This window comes from Daucus carota, chromosome 2, assembly GCF_001625215.2.
Source record: "Daucus carota subsp. sativus chromosome 2, DH1 v3.0, whole genome shotgun sequence".
In the NCBI taxonomy this organism is placed as follows: domain Eukaryota; kingdom Viridiplantae; phylum Streptophyta; class Magnoliopsida; order Apiales; family Apiaceae; genus Daucus; species Daucus carota.
Window position 1 is genome coordinate 34,620,063 of NC_030382.2, and position 20,062 is coordinate 34,640,124.

At 33.7% G+C, this 20,062-nt stretch overlaps 1 protein-coding gene across 3 annotated transcripts; it reads right to left on the bottom strand.

The window, feature by feature from the left end:
* Nucleotides 1-3,407: 3,407 nt before the first annotated feature.
* LOC108209720 (nodulin homeobox) lies at nt 3,408-20,019 on the bottom strand. Of its 3 annotated transcripts, none has more exons than XM_017380783.2 (18): nt 19,870-20,019; nt 19,670-19,715; nt 17,895-18,020; nt 17,558-17,713; nt 16,670-16,753; nt 16,447-16,575; nt 16,169-16,378; nt 15,529-15,657; nt 13,624-13,719; nt 12,049-12,210; nt 11,542-11,827; nt 11,261-11,383; nt 11,108-11,177; nt 10,625-10,673; nt 7,753-8,250; nt 7,559-7,593; nt 3,847-4,411; nt 3,408-3,547 (listed from the first exon to the last, which is right to left on the bottom strand). In XM_017380783.2, exons 2-17 carry the CDS (start codon nt 19,709-19,711, stop codon nt 3,877-3,879), a joined length of 2,730 nt encoding a protein of 909 aa, XP_017236272.1. In that variant the 5' UTR covers nt 19,712-19,715; nt 19,870-20,019; the 3' UTR covers nt 3,408-3,547; nt 3,847-3,876. The 3 variants fall into 3 exon arrangements, with proteins under 3 accessions (XP_017236272.1, XP_017236273.1, XP_017236271.1); XM_017380784.2 differs by lacking the exon at nt 3,408-3,547 and adding an exon at nt 3,562-3,579; XM_017380782.2 differs by lacking the exon at nt 3,408-3,547 and having other exon boundaries at nt 3,631-4,411.
* Nucleotides 20,020-20,062: the final 43 nt, after the last annotated feature.

Consider the following 20,062-nt stretch of genomic DNA (forward strand, 5'->3'; position numbering starts at 1 on the left):
AACTATGAACCACTACATCCAACTTTTCTTTACATGATTCTCTTTATCTAGTGTCTGTCTGGAGCGCACTATTGTGTGGTGTTAGAAAAGTGTGGATAAAAACACTGTTATTGCAGAAATAAGATAATTATTTAGTATTTTTTTTAATATTTGCATGTATTGACATATAATATAAAAAAAATACTCCCTAGGTCCCCTGCTTCTTTACACCAGGCACAAAGGGCTCAGCATGCCTTTTAAAGCTCTTTTAAAGTATAGTTTAATAGATTATTTTAAATTTTCTCTAGAATAAAAGTATAATGTTTAAATATTTGTAAAAAAAAAATTATAAAAATAAGTTATGAAACTATACTTATTATATGCCGTAAAATGCGTAGTAGTGAAAAAACTGTCAAGAATTGAGAGGGACGGAAGGAGTAATGATAATGAAATTTGTGACAGATTTTCACAAAAACTGAAAAACAGTTGTTTTTTTTTCAAAAGTCCGTAGGACTCGTTTCATCTAAAAACAGCTTTTGGTTCAGAATAGCTGTTTTTAAATTTTTCAAACAATTTTTACTTATTTTTCAAAAAAAAAAAAAAAGGACTGCAACAATAATACCAAATGGGGCTTTGAACAAATTATTATGAAGTATGAAGCAGTAATGTAAAGTAATTGATTTCGATCTCTCTAAAAATTAGCAATAAGCTAGCCTTCACAGAAAAAATGCAGTTACATATAGTATTACAGACTGAAATGCCATCTTATATTCTGCACTCAACTTTTCACACTCGATAGTGAGTTTAGCCTGGCAGACTTGTTTTTATTTATTTATAAAATTTCTTCGAAAGAAATTAAAGACTTGTGTCAAATGTTATTGTCCAAACGTCTGCTGATCTACGAGGTAACATCTGCATGCACTTCAGTATCTTCAGTTAATTCCGGAATATTTGTGTACATCTGAGTATCTAACCAATGAAATGAAGATATAGTTGGTTTTGTTCAAGGACTGAGATGTATCATATTTCTCCTCAAATTCCCCGCATCAGAAGCTTTCTGGACCGAAAGCATTGAATATGGTGTATCAAATTATAACATAACCCAGAGCCGGGCCTGAGGGTGTGCAAGAGTGTTCGACGGAACAGGGCCCTAAAATATCAAGGGCACATTTTTTTTATGTAGGTTTATATATATGTATAGTCAAAATGAAAAAAATAGCTAAAAAAGTAAATTTTATTTTTAAGATTAAAAAATTGTAAATGAAAAAAAAATTAAAAAATGTTATACACTTTAATAATTTTTAAATGTTATCTTAAATAAGTTATATAAATTCTAAAAAATACTAATATCATAATCATGTTAATAGAAATAAATACATGCATTGAAAATAATGGCATTGAAAATTGTAAGAGGTAAAATTCTAATTTAACTGCTAACTTCAATGACTTCATTAAAATTCTACTTATACTATTTTTTTTCTTTCTTGATGACCATATGCAATATTATATCATTAAAATAATGATTCAATCTTTAGTAACTAATTTATTTTAAATTATATTTATTTTTAATTTATACATGCATATATATATATATATATATATATATATATATTAAATATGAAACAAGTAATTTAAATATAAAATGCATTGAATAATGGGTTTATATAATTTTAAAACAAGTATACCTCTAATATAAATTAAAATTGTTAAAGTTGCTGAAATCATACTTGAGGTCAACAATGTCGCAGGAGAGATTGAATGGATTAGCACTGTTATCCATAGAAAATAGTTTGCTAGAGAATGTAGATTATAAAAATATTATTAGTGATTTTGCTTCAAAAAATGCTAGAAGAACAATTTTCAGATAATTTTATATTATCTATGTACTTGTTTTATTTCTCAACAATTTTCAGTTAATTTTTGTAATATGAAAAAAAAAATTATGCACTTTAATTGTGATATGATTTGTACAGTTTTGTGTCAATTTTTATTATTTCATGTACTTATATTTTTAGACTATTAGGGCAGTATTAGGGCACACTTTTTACATTTTGCACAAGGCACAATAAATCTCAGGCACGGCCCTGACATAACCCATTTGTAATGTGGTGAAATTACATTTGTGGATCATTTATCCAGAAACATTCTATTTCTGCGGGAATATTTTTCAAATTTCCGCAACTAATTGCATGGAAACTTCTGAGAAAAGGAAGAGCTCCGTCCTCAGACTTGCAATTCCTGTAGATCGGGGAAATTAATTATTCTTAAACTTTGAAGACTTGGAAATCCCTTTATTCAAAATCCCGCTAAATTGTATGTCTAGATACCTCAACTCATGCAGCTCACTTGTATTTCTAGGAACTGCGTAAAGCGTAAACTTGCAGAGTTTCTAAGAGCTGGCAGCTCACACTTGTACCTTTCTGCCAGGCTAAACTCACTATCGATAAATCTGAATCATGTTGCGATTAATCAATCAGCTCATTCAAATAATCTGCGGCCAAAGCCTCTAGGGGACTAGGACTCCTCCTCCGTCAGCTTCTAAGATATATTCGTCTGCAATCCATAGAAGCTTCAACTCAATAGAGTAAATCAGATGGTCTTCCGGGTACCTTGCAAGGTAGAGAAAACGATCTCTCATCTTGGGTGACAACTCATGACAACTCAAGCTCGGTATTCCTTGAATCAGAATAAAAACACCCTCTTTCAAGTGTCTCCATATATGCTCCTTCACCTTTAACCAGTACTCACTTCCCTAACTTCTCCATATTATGGGTTCTTGGGTCTGCTCTCTTGCAGAATCATTGCCAGCTCTCGTCTTCCCTTAGAAAACGGAGTTGATGGACAACACACTTGTCTTCTACAGACTCTGCAACTCTCTTATTTCGTGTGGTAATGATAATTCTACTATTACTCTTCTGGTCAGGAAATACTACTACAAACTACTACTGCCTTAATCTTAAGGTCTAGCAAGTTCCTTTTTGTGCACTTCTAATCTGTAGTTCTTATTTTATTTTTATTTTATAAATAATTCAGTTATTCATTTCAGTTTTTGGTTTCAACCAAAATTTTATCTTGATCCAGTAACCAAACCGAAACTATTTCGATTGATTATTCGATAATGATATTTCCCTCTGGTCAGTATCCGGTTACCAAATATTTTGTTCGGTAACCGAATTACCATATACTCACCCCTACTTATATCAACAGAACTAATGTTTTCCCCTTAATAGAACCCTGACTATATTTCCAGCAGGTTGATGTGCATTAATACAAGTTGATACATTAATTTAGGATCAACTACATCACAAAATTTGCTGCTACATATATAAACATCGATTCTTGCTATAAGCAACACTGATAAATTTCTAGACTTGAGCCTCACGAAGGCCAAACAAAATGTCTTTTGCTGGCCAATGCAATGTCAAAGTGACATGCTATGCTGGGTGCAGTTGTGTATTCCAGCTTGTCATAAGGATGACTTCACTAAATTCACAAGTAAACCATTTTCGCAAACTTGACACAAGTGCAATTTGTGTGTGATATAAAACTTCAACAAGGTGGCAGCGGTCTACAGCATAACAAACAAGTATCAACTGTTAACTGCAGAATGTCAACAGATAGCCACATTTATTTTAAAAGAAATAACTTAGATACGCGTTGATCTCTATGTATTTTCTAGAAAAGGAAAATATAAACAAGTACAATGCTTAAGATACAGATTAGAATGCCCCGATCATGCAAATTGAAACTATTATGAAGCAGTTCTACTGTCCAAATATTCAGGATTTGCTGATGCAAAGGCAAACTTCTGATATTAGTGATTAGATGTACAGTTCCAGAAAGTTAGCAGCAGCATAAAATTCTTACCATACTGAACCAAAGTAGTGGACCCAAATATCATCTCCACTGCAAAACAAACAGTTTCTTAGTATCCCACAATACTCGCATCACCCCATGTTGTTTCTCTGCATTATAAAACGAGGTTCCTGTGTCTTCATATGGGTGTGGAAGCCTTGTCAATCTCTCTCCCTTCAGCTCAATGATGTCCACAACACATGTCCCTAATTCCTCTAAATTTTTTCCAAGCCATATACCATTCACTTGAAACACTTTTGCCTTGCCAACTTCTGTTCCTTGCCCATCTACAACCATGACATATTGCCCTTCCACGGGGGCTATATCAACCAATTCTGCGACCACATTTTTGGGGTTTTTATTGCAGTTAGTTCTTGGTATGATTCCACCAGTTTCAGTTCGGATACCTGCTTTTTGAGCCCATGGAAGACAGGGATCCTCCACAGGAGTCTCAGAAGATCCATTGAGGACCGTTACCCCTGACCCACCTTGTTTGTCATTATGAGAATTGTCCCCTTCTGGTAGTCCACGAACATCTTTAGCCACACGTGCGAGCTTGGCTCTGCGGTTGTTCAGCCTGTTTATGCGGCAGATCAAGAAGAAAATTACATCAATTATCTAATAAAAAGACTGAAAAGGAGATCCAATGATGATGTAGTAGACTTTAGCTTATTCCACTTGTGAAAATTCACACTATTCCAGATTAAATGAGAAAAAATTAGTAAAGAACGACTGTATCATGCCTTTTAGTGAAAGCTGAATTTATTACAAGGAATCTTAGCTTATAGATCTTTATATTAAACAGAACTTCCAAGGATAGCAACTACATTAGACATAAAGGTTGAAGCTAATAATCAAATATTAAATTCACTTTTCATGGCATAAAAAAACACCCTACACCATCAAAAAATATAAATATGAGGAATAAAGAAAGCATTATAAAAAAAAAGTAGTGAGACAAAAATAAATCCCATGGTATGGTATCATGGCATAAATACAGGGATACAAGCAATCAGGAGCTTAAATCTTGTCCAAAACACCCAACACCACCAAAATCCCTAAAGTCCTAACCATGTGCTCGCTACTGTAGTCTCGGAAAGTCAGCTCCTCTAAACCAGCAACTCTACGATCTCCTATCTAAGGTCTCCTCTACAAGATTTTACGCCTAAACGGATATTGGATTAGAGATGTAAACCAAGTGCCATTTTTTAGCCCAGAAAATAATATCACTTAAAATTGCATCTTTATATTGGTTCCATGAATATATCAATGACCTGACCTGCTATTCATATATATTTAAATCTACAAAACATTGAGGCCCGCCATGAAGATTTCATCATTAGCAATCTAAAGTTACTACTCTCCCAACCCCATTTGCCCACAACAGATCTAATTTATTTGACTGTCAAAATCGTTGCAAATATATTTATCTGTTGGTATTGCAACACAACTTAGAAATAAAATATACATTAAACATTATGTATTGTCTAAAATATACAGTAATATAATACAGTTTCAATAACAAGACCATGCAAACATATAAATTAACGTAATTTGAAATCATTTTTTGTTAAATCGTGCAAATTTACATGTCACAGTATTCAATATATGATGGTTGCAAAACACAGACACAATAGTTCAAACAGTGAGAAGTAAACCCAATTGAATATTTATTATCTAATGTAGCTGAAGAAATAAGTTTGGTGCTGGCACAAATTTTTCCATTCTGACTAGAGGGATGTCGAAAATAAATGATTATGATAGTTGCTTCTCGTGGCCATTCACTATTTGTTGTAGAGATATAATATGTCAAGCAGCATAAAAACAAAAGAAGATGAGGCAACCTACGGTTAATTATTACAAACAATTGGGTGGTGATACACAAAGAAGCAGCTATCGCCAAAAATTGAGTTAAGTAGAGCCTCAACCATCTGAAGCTGGCAAGAAAATGAATGAACATTCTTCGGAAGAATTATTAATAACTCTAATCAGGCTTCTTTCATAATAAGACATGTATATTATATATTCAAACAAAGGTTGAAATTTGAATACTAAGCAACGAAATGATTTGCAATACTTGATCAAACCATTAAAAAGCATAAAGATGACTCCTGGTGTTTACTAGCAGGAATCTGAGCTAAACACCCTCCCATCATTGACCTCATTGTTTGTCTCCTGAATAATTTTAAGTGATTTCTTTGCTCAAAGATGCAGTTAAAAATGTTAACATTATCACAAGTATGAGGGGAATGCTCGTCTTCTATAACAAGATAGTCTACCCGCCGGCCGCCAACAGTGGCAAAAAGTAAAACAAGATTCCAACAAGGATTTTAACAGATCTATATATTGAAAACCTAAAGGCAGACCAGAACCAAGCTTCAAGTACATGTCACTATTAGAGCCTAGGACATAGGATTATAAATTTTAGAGGAAACAGAACTCTAGCAACAAGGTGACTGAGTATAAAAGAAACAAAAGCACCGCAAGGTTCGTCCAACTGGCAATGTGTCAGGATCTGTGTGTCTAAGCAACACTATAGTAGTAGTATTGTGATATTAGTAAAGTTGTAAGGTTGGGTTCACTTGGATGAAATAAAATGAGGAGAGAATGGAATGAAAATTTATATAGAAGGTTTATGGAGAAAGAAGAAAGTAAGAGACAATGTGATTAAATATGAGTATAATTTTTTTATGATGAAGATTGTATGGGAATATGATGAAGAAGTGTAATGAGCATTCCTATTTCCTTCCAAAACATGTGGGTTGGATTTCTAGTTCAAATTGAATGGAATGATTGAAAGAATGAGAATTATTGACATATTCTCCAATCACCCCCAATTTAGAGTACAAATTCCATTCCATTCTCCCTCCATTCCATTCCATCCAAGTGAACTCAGCCTTAAAGGTATAAAGGTCATTCCAAGAGGATTAGTTACTTAACTGTACTAGTAGTATAAATCTCCCTCTCCCTCTCTCTATAACTGATTCTGTTACTTCCCCTCTCTAGGGTTTCTCTCATCTCTCTAATTCTGTCTCTCTGTTCAATCTCCGTCGCTAAATCTCTTATTTCTCCCTGAATTCTCTCTAAACTCTCTCTATCTGTAATGCTATCTCTACTTTCTTTGTTATTCCTGCATTTTATGAATAGAAAACACCCAAATCAGTGTCAAATAGCTCAGGAATTCATCAATTCCTGAAACATTGTCAGTTTTATGGGTTGCTGTACAACTCAAATTTCTACCTGGTACATATTGGTACCCTACAGCTCACACAAGTGACCAAGATCAATTTTCCAATTTTAATTGGGAGTAAGCTTACGATGAAACATAACAGCACTTGCCTAAAATATTAACACTTCACAATCACACTAATCTATAAACATATATACCTAAATATCTTCCTCCATAAAAGGAAAATAAAAAAAAAAAAAAAAAAAAAACTGATATGGACAAAGTGGAAAACATTTTAATTTACATGTGATATACTGATTGTCAATATGCACAAACACACTTGGTCAAATTCAGCACAAGGTTCACACAAACCAACTTGAAAAACAGATAAACATAGTCTAGAAATATCACATTAGAAAATTAGACTCGAGTAGCCAGTAAAAATTGAATATACCAGCAAGGAGAAGATCCACAATCTGGCTTGCACTTAGGAATGGAAAGATAAGGATCATTATATTACAAGCAAATTACCAATAAAATGGAAGATTTCCTTACCAGTTTTTTAGTTGGGACGCTGTCACCTCAGAGCCCTGAGCAAGATATCAAGGAAGATAGCAGTCAAGTTTAGCCGAGTATATTTAAAAAATCATATATATGTATACATATACATACATATATATACGCATATATATATATATATATATATAGACACACACACACAGAGAGAGAGAGAGAGAGATAATACATACATGTTCACTCAACCGATCAGCCCACAACTGAAGTTCATCTCTATGTCTTTGCATATCAGGTTTATCCTTGAGCACCTCCTCCATCATGCCAGTTTGTCTATCATTCATTATTGTCCGTTTCCGTTTCCTTCGCTGCTGCTCCGCAAATTTGATATTTCCAGCCTTTTCGTCGTCTTGAACATCATCAATTTGGTCAATGAAATTCTTTCCCCGAGTGTCGCTAGAATCAGATCCACTTGTTTCAACATTTTGGGCAATCTTCTCTCTCAAACCACATGCTGCAATCCTACCAGGTTTATCTTTATCTCTACTCCTGTATTCTCTCGATTCATCATCAGCTTGATCACTGCCCTTGCCCACATAGGACTGGTCTACTTCCTGTAGAGCTGAATCTTTACAAACTCCCTCTTTCAGGTCACTAATGCCATTATTATGATCTGGAGCTGGAGAAGCTTTCACAGAAAGGACTGATGAGCATCCACCAGTGCTCTGAGCCACCTAATTACGACCAAATACAAGTTTAGTTTTAGATTCAGTAACTGTGATAACAAATTGTATACATATATTACAACCAGCATGAAAAAAATTCAGAGATAATCCCAAATTCAGATGGCTCATGCCACCAATTACTAACCAAGGAGCACACTATACAGTAGAACACCTCTAATTTAATACTCTTTAAAGAAATAAGCTCTCTAGCTTGATAAAAGGTTTTGGTCCCAAGTCGGGACCAGTATTAAAATCTAACAACCCCTCTATCATGATGATTAATATATTTTTTGAAATTTTGGTATTAAATATTGGTCCCAACTTTCCCATAAAGTGATATTTTCGCCTATATACACGTTTTCTTCTATACTCTGTTATCAAATCTATGTGCTATTTTGACCTTGAAAGTGTTAATGCACGTAAATGTTTATATATTATTTGAAAATTCAAAAGAATAATATATATTACGTACTAGTATATAGAAAATTCAGAAAATTAGAATCCTCTTACGTGATAACCTCTCTAAAGTGATAAACTTCTCCGATCCCAAGGATATAACTTTAGAGGGGTCCTGCTGTAATGAAGTTTGTGCTAAATATTAATTCTTGTCTTAGTTCTGCTGCAGTTGCAACAAATCATGAAAGGCAGGTTGCCACATGTCAGCTCGAGGAGTGACTCGTGAGTAACAGAGGGCAAAAACAACAATTATGTATAATTCTCATAGAAATACATAACAATATCCCACGGCCTCTCAAGATTGATCATTAAATTATTAAATAGAATCTCGATGCATCATCTATCTTGCTCTTGTAGACCCGGAAACTTTAGAAGTGGTACTCCAGTGGAATCGCCTTAGTTTTATAATTATATTAATCGTATATTACAAATCTTTTATTCCAATTTTTGTCCTACATTCTTATAGTCATGTTCTGATTATTATTTCATACTGGAGGAATCATCACCAAGTGGGTCAATTTTAATACACAAATTCTTGTTTTCTTAAGCATTAGCACCATTGCAATCTTTGTCTCCGCCTTTAGAGGAGACAGTGCAAAGTGCAGACCATGCTTATAGGTTTAGCTTTTCAAACGTGCCTATAATAGATTTTAACTAAAACCTAGTTCTAGGCATGTATTTGACCCATCAATAATAAAGATCTGCAAGTAAAAGTAGACAAACAAAACCCATCTTTTTATTTCTTTCTTCATTCTTTCCTTTCGCTAAGGCCATCAACCAAGCTTTACCTCTACAATAACTTAAACTTGGATTGAACAAATAAAAATAAAGATGAACAACCAAGTCCCAAAGCATAAGCAGATCGAAACAACTAAAATTATCATCTACTGCCAGTTACATAAGTATAGTTAGAAACTTTACCTTCTAATGTTCACTTGATTCATTAGGTTACGTCTTAGAATTTCATCTCTCACAAGTATTGTGATCTCCACATATCACTAAAAGAGAAAGTTGATATACAGGGATTGTGATTGTTATATTGATATTTGATCAAGTCTCGGGTTATGATTATCCCTTGGGAAGTGGATTTCTGCGGTTAGTCCACCCAGTCTCTATCTATATTATTTTTATATCAAAAATTCTTCTCTTCAGACATTTGTCCACGGAGTAAGTTGTAGATTACGAAGAAGCAGTATGGGCAACTTCTCATGAGTAGCACTTAACTACTTCCTATGAAAGTATCAAACAAACAATTTCACTCAATCTCACATGCAAGTTAACCAAGCAACTTTACTAAATCTCACGTCCTAGCAAGTAGGAGTTCCATGGATTTCAATACTACCCCCATAACAATATAATAGCCTTTCAAGGCTAGATAAAGTTTTCAAGATATTGATTTTTTCCTTCATTTTAAAAAAATATCAAAAGTGCCACTCCGATTAAATCCTTACATCAAGTTCATAATTTCAATAAACTCTTTAACTTATGATCAACAAAGAACCCACTTTTTCGCATAGTATGTATTTAATATTTTATATATATAAAAATTAATTGTATACTATTATAATTAAATAATATTATAACTTGGTTCAATCATCTGCAAATATATTCTACAAGTACATCCAAAAACCTTTTATTATACTTAACCAAACATAGTAGCATGAAGTTCGTATTTTGATTGCTATTAATGTGTCCACCTCATTTTCAAACTATCTGCGTTCCCAACATTACGAGTCCAGCACCATTTATCTTTGACAGCAGAATAATGAAAAAAAAAATATAAAACTAGAGAAAATACCGGGCCACATCTTACAGTCATGCAATAAAAATGTGACAGATGTAGCAAAAGAAACTTGATTACAGATAAACTTCTAAAAAGAGCAACAGTTAACTCAGAGATATCAGAAAGAATTTAAAAAGGTCTTACTTTCTCATCAAGAGTCCTCAACAGTGGTTCTAACTGGTTAATAAATGTCCTGCAAAGAAAAAATTGAAGTACTTTTAGGAGGACTTCAATTATAAGTTGTATACCAATTGGTTGCTCATAGCACTTAACGCGGTGAATGCAAATTTGTCTCTAAAGAAATAAATAATTCACATAGATATTTGGTTCAAGGTTTTCATCCCATGAAAGAAAATTTGTCTCTGAAGACTAAATATAATCTTGTCATGTTTTAAACATTTGCTTCTTAGTCTAGTGGTATCTCCCTCGCTCCCTTCACACAAATTCAAGTGTTCAAGATAGACAAAGAGAGTGCATGAGTATATTCAACTATATATAAAGTAAACATGTAAAAACATAGTCATCCACAGGCCGGCTAAAAAGAATCATCATCCATTACTAGCAGCTGAAGAAAGATGTCCCAAGACAATGAAGATAACTGGAAAAAACTGCTTCATATATATTCACCTCAAAAGTTCCACATCCTCCTCATTTAGGTAGCTTGGAATTAAAGATTCTGCGTGACTTAACAAGGAATCTACACATGTAAATCAGTAATTAGTAAAGATAATATCAGGTGCCTCTTAATAATCTAATTAGTAACAGGAGGCATATACTTACGAAAATTTTTGCTGATACATGCAACTTTTTCAGCAACAGAGTTACAAAACAATTCATCAGATGTCTTAGAAAGCCTCGTTAGCAAGCACTGATAAAATTTGCTAAGGAAGAGATCTTTCTCCTCTGGTGTATTAAAAAAAAATATTTGAGTTCATGATACAAACGCAAAAAAACAAGGTATATAGTAATCGAAAACATCCTGTTAATATATCCTTAGATAGAGAAATTAGCATTGAACAAATTCAGGGGGTTCATCAAACAAACTCAGTTGATGCATTTACCTTTGCAAATATCTGGAACAAAACAATGAAGATTTGCAATTACTTTGACCAGTAAAGATGTTCTTTGATGAGCATATGAAGCCCGTGGCATGTTACAAGGAATGAAGGCGTATTGTGAACACGTCACAGGTGTGGGCTTTGAAGAGAGAAAATTGAAGACTGATTCAGCAGCCAGAAATGGGTCAGCCTCCAGTGTGGCATCTTCTTCATAAGCCAGGTCAGAGGAACACCAACTAGATAAAAATTCTCCATTTGGATGTGAAAAAAGGGTGGTCAACACCTCAGTCTAGAAAGCAAGAATAACTATCAATAGCATTACAAAGATACTGCAGATGTAATACAAAAGCATAATAGATTCCCTTCACACACAGTGGATAAGAACTACAACTAAAGAGAACCTTCACAACAAGCACACAAATTAATAATAACAGCATCAAAGAAAGTGATTGACTAGATGCATTGCAACACAGATACACAATGTATATCTACATTAGAGGAGAAACTTACAATGTGAAGTGTAACATAAGATCGAAAATTTGAGTCATCTGAAAATACATCTGCAAGCCGCATAGCATAAAGTTGCAAATGTCCCTTTGGAATATCTTTATCCGAACAAGTACTTGGCTCATTTTGAGTTTTACTAAACAGTGTCTTGAGTAATTCAAGAACCTGATCCACAATAAACATATCAGAGCCAGTCAGTAAGTCACTTAGAGCAAAATTGATGTAGAAGAAGATGCAAGAGGAACATAACTTGTGAAGGGCATAGTAGTTCATACTATCAAATAAAATATAACTACCACCCACTTTTGAAAAATATTTCATTTTAGTTGCAAGGCAATTGACCTCAATGCAACTAGAGATGAACAGTAATTAAGAAATACCAGTAGAACTGAGTTCTAATTTTAAGATATATATTACCAGCAAAAAAAGGAGAAACGAGCCCTGTATTTCAGGGACTAGCAGTCAAATCACTCTTAATCATAGCACTATCAAATATCAATCCACTGCATAATTTAACCCATGTTTGTTTTGAAGGATTCATACATTTGATTTTTCTTGAGGAGACATGTATGCCATTACTATTGAATGTGTCTCATCCAGATCTTTGTCAGTAAGTGGAACAGTCAAAGGAATAAATATTTCTAAAGGATTATAGTCCTGTCTTAATTTCAGTCACTCGGAGTCGGAACACAAAGCCAAACAGTTTCAGGTTTAAAAGATTTCACAAATTATTTCTTAAGAATATAACAGCCAAATATATTTTAAAACCCAAGACTTAAACCATGACCAAACAGATATATCAAATTGGTAGAAATACAAATATATTTGCTGACTTCATCTCTGATAATACGACATCTTTCTGCCACATTAAAAAATATTATAGATTGCCCAAATGGCTCAACTTCTGCAACTAAGATTATTATAAGGGTACTAAATCACAAGACCACCCAGATAATATATATGTTTTTGGACATGACACAGCACATTACTAATTACAAATGACAGGCAGCCTGATGAATGTTGATGCGACTAAATAGCCTCAAACTAGGTTCTTCAAGTGTATAAGCACATGCATGTCATGTGAGGTTGTGAGGTAAGGACATTTGTGATGATGGAGGTGACACATATTCATCAACAAAGTGACAACTGTTCAGGGAAAGTAAATAGAAGAAAGAGCTTTCTAAGTTGGTTGAGAAATTTTAAATGCAAGGACAAACTGACAACTGTGCATGTTGAACAAAAACGAGAAACAGCTTTCTAGAGTTTTTGAGATTTTCAAGCACAATTTATGCCACCTTTTGTAAATAACCTGAATACCTGAGAACAGTATAATCATATATCATATACATTTGTAGTAATTTCAGAAAAAAAGAAAAAGAAAAGAAGAAGATGCTGACAAAAATGTAATACTAGACTACGCCATTTGACTTAAAAACCTCTAATGCACCGGACTTCGCTAAACAGAAGGTAAAACAGTCAGATAAATATTTCGACTCCGATAAAGAATAATTTACAAATGGAATATGACCTACTGTAACTAGAATGAGATAGTAGATTACATCATTTTGACATACGAACCTTGAAAGCAACAGATTTGGCTAAAGTCAAGCTTTCTGAAGTACTAGCAACCTCGTCCAGGTAAGATATGCTTTCTGCTTCACAAAGATGCAACATCTGCAGAAGAAGAGTTTCAACTAATTATATTGATCACATTTATTTATGAAATATTATGATGTAACATTCAGTGAACTGACAAAGCTGTTTAGTCTGGGGGCCAAGATCAACCCAACATGAAGTTGACCCACGAAATACAAATCAGAGCCAGAACATTGTGGTTTCTGGTATATTTTAAGGTTGATCCATAACTAACCCAAAATAATTGGGTCACTTCCAGGTCAACCCCATAGAACCAACACATAATTAGAAAGTAGAAACTAGACCCGGCAACTTTTGACACAACACGACCAAATGACACAAAATGACATGAAAATTTTGTGTTCCGGTTTAGATTTGAAGTACACGACATGAAAAACACACGAACACAAAATACTCTACTTTGATTTCATGTTGTGTTTGTGTTTTCCTCTTTGTTACACGACACGACACGAGTATACGACACAAAATATATATAAATAAAATTTTTGAATATATAATATTTTAACATATTTAAAAAAATATAGAATATTTATGTAACTTTATAAATACATATACATATTTTTAATAAAATCAGTCTAGCAAAAGACTACGAGATTGGAATCACAACTTACAAGCCCACTTAAAATTGGGGTTTTACTTTCGATAAACAACCTGTAAGTGTTTAAATTAGAATTTGTAATATAATTATACATTTTATCTTTACATTTCGTGTACTTTCCGCGTTCGTTTTCATTTTGTGTTGTATCAGGTGGTGTACATATCAGTGAAAAATCTTGTGTCGTGTTCGTATGACTTGTTCGTGTTTGGATTTAAGGTACATGACTTGAATTCCTGTCATTTTTGTGTCAAGCCCCAAGCACATGAAACACAAAAATTCCTGTCTACTAGAAACTAATACCAGCCACAAGTTTCTTAAACTGAATCAAACGCGGACCACATGTTTGTATTCCCCCCCATGTACAACCCAAGTCTTCACCCTCCTCTCATAACCCATCTGCACAACTATCACACACCCCCCCCCCCCCCCCCCCCTCCAAAAATAAAAAACGCCACCACAATTAAAGCAATTTCTAATGCCTTCCTCCTACATCATCTCCAACAGTCTCCATGTCACTTCACCTACTTGTATGTATATCAGTCCATCTTCAAATCACAAACCACCACCATCGATTCACGCAATAACTATCGCCTCTGATCATCACAACAAGCAATCAAGCATTGTCATAACCGCAATTTCTTATAACATTAAAAAAATACGTGGAACAAGCAAATCTCATGTTTTTAAGAAAAAACTAGAAAATATTAGTAGATAAGGTGATTGTTGGTATATAAATTAGAGATTTGTTAAGTTAAAAATAGTGATTGCAAATAGGCTTTTAGTTTTTACGTTAAGGTTGGTTCCCTATTGGAGTACCACCACTGGTAAGTGGTTTCAATTACACATCTAAAAATCTTCCAATTTCCATCTCTATCAAACGTATATTAGCCGATTCAGCCCCCCGCCTCTTCTAACAACTTGTGTATATTTTAGGATAAATACAAGGTTGTGATACATATGTTTATTTGATTTTGCATTCAGTACTACTAACTAATCACTGTTTTTACTTTTTTTCCCATTTAATACAATGCGGGCCGTAACCTTATTAACCATACGTATTTTAAGTCGTATTAGGGTTATATATTCTGACGCACTATAATAAAAGGCCAGGTTGGGTTCTCACGAATTTGGAGCCTGAATCTGTTACCTGATACCCCCAATTAGCACCATTAAGGCTTGGGAAGAAAAGTATACATCTTGGCATTAATCTAAAAATCGATTTGACTTACTATGGAAAGAACTCTGGACTTCATTCTGGATAAAGCCCCTCCAACAAAATGTGCATCAGGAAATGGTGATATGTCCAAGTTCAAAACAGCTTGTACCAATAAGAGAATGCCAGCTTGTCCACATAATACCTGAAATACATCAGGAAGGCTTAGAATGATACTTAGAGGAACTCCGGTTTGAAATTTCTCCACTACCTGGAAACTTGAAATTATATATGTAAAAGGAGATACATCATTAACATTGAATTCAAGGACAAACTCTGTTAATTTAGATCACAAAGGAAACAGATGATGCATGACAGGGAAAATTTTCAATTTCATGCAATGCAGCTAGTTGGCCTCAATAATTAACAAAATAAATATATATAAAGCCTCAGTTACTCACTGCGACATTCAATTCTTCAAGGATGGTAATTTTATTTATACAAAATTAAGCTTTCCACTTGAAAATGCATCTTAATCTAGGTATATTATACCACCCTTCATGGTGCTCTCAACATGAACACTGGGCACTAGCATATCCAACCAAACCTAAGTACTCGTATTCATATCAATTGACCCAATAATTGAAATCAGACATTTTTAAATGCGATTATAGTCCTGTCAAGCAAATGCATAGATGTAAAGTATAATTGAAAACCTTGTGCTGCACAAGGCGATCTCTGAAATTTTTCTGCTGGCACAATGAATGCAGAAACGTCAACGAAACTTCACATTGCACACAAAGGTGCTTTATTGACTCTTCTGATATAGAATCAGAATAATTGTTACTTTCCCCAGATATCTTTATATGAAGAGCCTCAACATATGCACGAACTGCAGAAAAAGCTGCATCCATAAATACGTCTACCTGTAAAAGAAAAAATTAGATTGCAAGTTTTTGCACAGTATTGTAGAAGGCTGAAAAGAACACAATACCTTTGGATGACCAACAATTATATTAGCAACCTCCGACTGTTGACGGGATACAAATTTATCGAAGAGCAGTAGACTGCTGCCTACAATTGTAGAATGCAACAGCATAACAGGAGTTGAAGGTTGATTGGCCTTGACAAAAACACGCAAGTCCTAGTGTTAAGATTGAGAATGGAAGTAGACAGGTATATATAGAGCTACAAGAACTATGAAATCAGAAGTAAACCTTCAGATAACCATTCAGTGAGATTAGTACATAGAAGATCAGCTGGACCAATTGCTTTAACAATGGGATGTCATCCAGCATTATCTGAACCAAAATTATCAAGATAAGCAAGTTTTTTTCCCAGATGGTAAAATGTCTATAAAAAACCTGTACAGTTGTTGCATGTGATATAGATAGAGGGAGTATTCACATATTTGCAATCATAAAAGCACGCTGAATAGCACCTCGGTAGATTATAAAATTCCAAGTAATCACCAAAAAAAAGTATGTAAAGACTTGAAGCATGAAAGGACTCCTAAAGCTGTTTTAGGCGAAACAGTATAGTCAGAATTTATGGGCATCAAAACAGAGTCTGATCTCTAGCCCTAAAGACATATATTTATTGCTTGATAATGGTCATGATCTTTACAAAAAGACATCCTAATTCCTAAGTTCCCAACTATCCACAAAATATATTGTAAAGGGGACAGAGGAGAATATGCTCTCAGATTCTAATACCACCTAGTATAAACAAGAATAACAAGACGAATCCATATAAACCCTTGGTGTATGTCAATCAACTATAGGGAACTAGTGATATAAATGAAGATGTATTCACGTGACTGCAAATTCTATATAATCAGAGATATTTAAAAGAATCAAGAATTTAACATCATATACACAATTTGTAAACATTAAAGCCCATTAAGGAGAAAATATTTTACAATCCATGGTTCCACTTAGCAAATGCTTATTAATTTACAAAATTGTTACTCTGCAAAGATCTCTATTAGGATTCTAGGTACTAAATTCTTAAAAAACCTCTTGCATCTAATAATGCCAAGAAATAAGTCTCTGTCCTAATTGCTAGAAGTGAGTGTATATAAATATGGCTCAAGTTGTGCTCACCTGCTCCAGTTTAATGTGTCGAGGGGTTGCGTCATAAAGGTTACGTATAAGGCGGATTCCAAACAGTGCATATCTTAAAATCTCTTCATCCAGTTCCGACTGTACAAGCTTAGCCATAAGGTGAATTGGAAGTTTGGCAAGTTCTTCAATATCAATCTGAAAGTAGATCAACATACGTGGATAAAAATGGTAGTATTAGACAAAATTAATAATTTAAAAGGATAATTTTTGTTCAGAAAACTGCAACTTATATAATGATATATACCAGGTGCATCTATATTATGAATCAAAAAATTAAGCAGACTGTGGAGAAGGTACAATTTCCTCTATTACTGACCTGTATTGAGGACCCATATTCAGTGTTTAGCTTCAGTGTATTATTGTTCGACTCCTTGAGCAGTTTACCAAGATCGTGACAATTATGGCCATGCAAAGTACTAACTGCTGAGATGAAGTCGATGGCCTAAGAGAAACCATAGATATACATATAATTAGCAAATTAATATTAAATTATAATAGGCAGAATAACTAGACAGTAATGATCCACCTTTCCACATTATATATCGAATATAAACCATTATAAGAGCAAAGAAATTCACATACAACAGCTTATCAGTAAATTAGCGATAATTTAGTCTTACGCGAGTCCATACCACGAAAACCAACATATGCATATATAATTAAAAAAGATTCAAATGAAATTTGAAACACCAAACAAGAACTGTCATTAGCCATTATCAAAAATCTCATCATTTTATGCAATATTACCAAAAGATAAAAATTGGACACTTAAACTTTCCGATAAAAATCTTCAAACCCTCCCTAACCCTGGCCATGTAGTCTTCTTTATTTAAATAGATTCTTCAATAATAACTCTTGTCACCATAATTAATACTCCCCCATAATTAATATATGAAACTTGACTTTTTGCGCACACTTCAAAGTGATTTAACTGAGTACTTAAATAAAAAAATTTACGTTTTCATATTTAAATTTTTTTATTTAGAAAAAAAATTAAAAAAATAGTAATATTCTCAATGGTAGCTTCCTACTTTTGACTTTTCTAAATGGTATCTTTTTATTTGTGACTTATCAGTGGTAACATTGTATTCTAGGTTTCACGTATTGTATGACATTCCATTAACTAAATGTTAAAATTCAACTAAATGACTTAATTAGCCATCCAAACCTCAATTTTTGCGCTTTTTAAATAATCATAAATTTATATAAAACGTAGTTTAAAAAATTCAAAAACATTTTAAAGAATATTCTTTATTATACCCTAGTGCTATTAACTTTTTCCACAAATACTATTATTTTTTTTACTTATACATGTGATACCCTATAATTTAATGTTTTGGGTAACGGAAGGGTATTATGTGTATAAAACCTAATAGACAAAGGTACTACTCATAAGTTGAAAATGCAAAATGAAACCACTTGCAAAATTCAAAAGCAAAAAGGGTGCCCTTAAGAATTTCTCTTTTATCTATTTTAAGTACCTGGTAAAACACTTTACAATGTGTAAAAAAAAACAAGCGTCATGTATAAAAAAATGAAGGGAGTGTTTGCGTTAAATGGAAAAAGGGCATAGCATGTTCAAAAAACCCAACCTTCACCAACCTTTTACTCTTATAGATGTTTAGACCTAATGTCATTAGGTTGCTTTTGGTATAAATCCACATGCATCATGCCCCAAATCATAACAATTATAATTATGGGTATACACATAGATCGCAACATCAATTACCAAAGTCCAAAGCCACTTATGTCTTAGACCCAAGGGTGAACCACAGTGTAGCCTGAAAATCTTCCCCGACTTAATATCAATAATTTTAACATTCACATTGCATTTGAACTGTTTTGTAAAAAAATTCTTTTGACTTGCCAGCCAAAGGGAGTACATGTTATTTCCATCACACATCCCGTTCAATTTCTTACCGCTCGTTTCTCCATATCTTTACAACACTTCAATTATCATCCTTTTCACAAAACACGTACAATTACCTCTAAATTAAACAAAAAACACCATAAAACAAAACAACAAATGCACACGCATACCAAAAACACACAATCACACACACACATCGATGAAAAACAAAAGAATTATACCTTAGGGTTCACTTGCCGCGACGCCTCACCACCAGACCTCATTTCGCTGTACACACAACACGAAAACCACACGGTTACATCAAACATACGCACAATTACATGTATCTACAACCGCATAGTAAAGAGCAAGTAAATAAACAAGATGTGCTAGTTAAACTGAAGATTAAAAACAGGAAAAAAGATAAAAACAAAGAAATTACCATGTGCGAGAGATTAATTAAGGTGGAGATGAAGCAATTGAAGTGATTTGTGGGCGTAATTAAGGTGAGATTGAGGGTTGTAAGTAAGTATGTAAGTATAGATGTGAGGGTTTGGGTGAGAGCGGAGAGATGCAATGCAGAGAGGGGAGTGAAGAGAGTAAAATATTAGGGCCGACTTTATATAACTCCTCGT

Excerpts from the sequence above, each read along its gene's own strand:
- LOC108209720 (XM_017380783.2), bottom strand. The coding sequence starts at position 19,711 with ATGAGGTCTGGTGGTGAGGCGTCGCGGCAAGTGAACCCTAAG. Across the intron at positions 15,658-16,168 it reads ATCGCCTTGTGCAGCACAAG|GTATTATGTGGACAAGCTGG; the intron begins GTTTTCAATTAT and ends GATGTATTTCAG. Across the intron at positions 12,211-13,623 it reads CCAAATCTGTTGCTTTCAAG|GTTCTTGAATTACTCAAGAC; the intron begins GTTCGTATGTCA and ends ATTGTGGATCAG.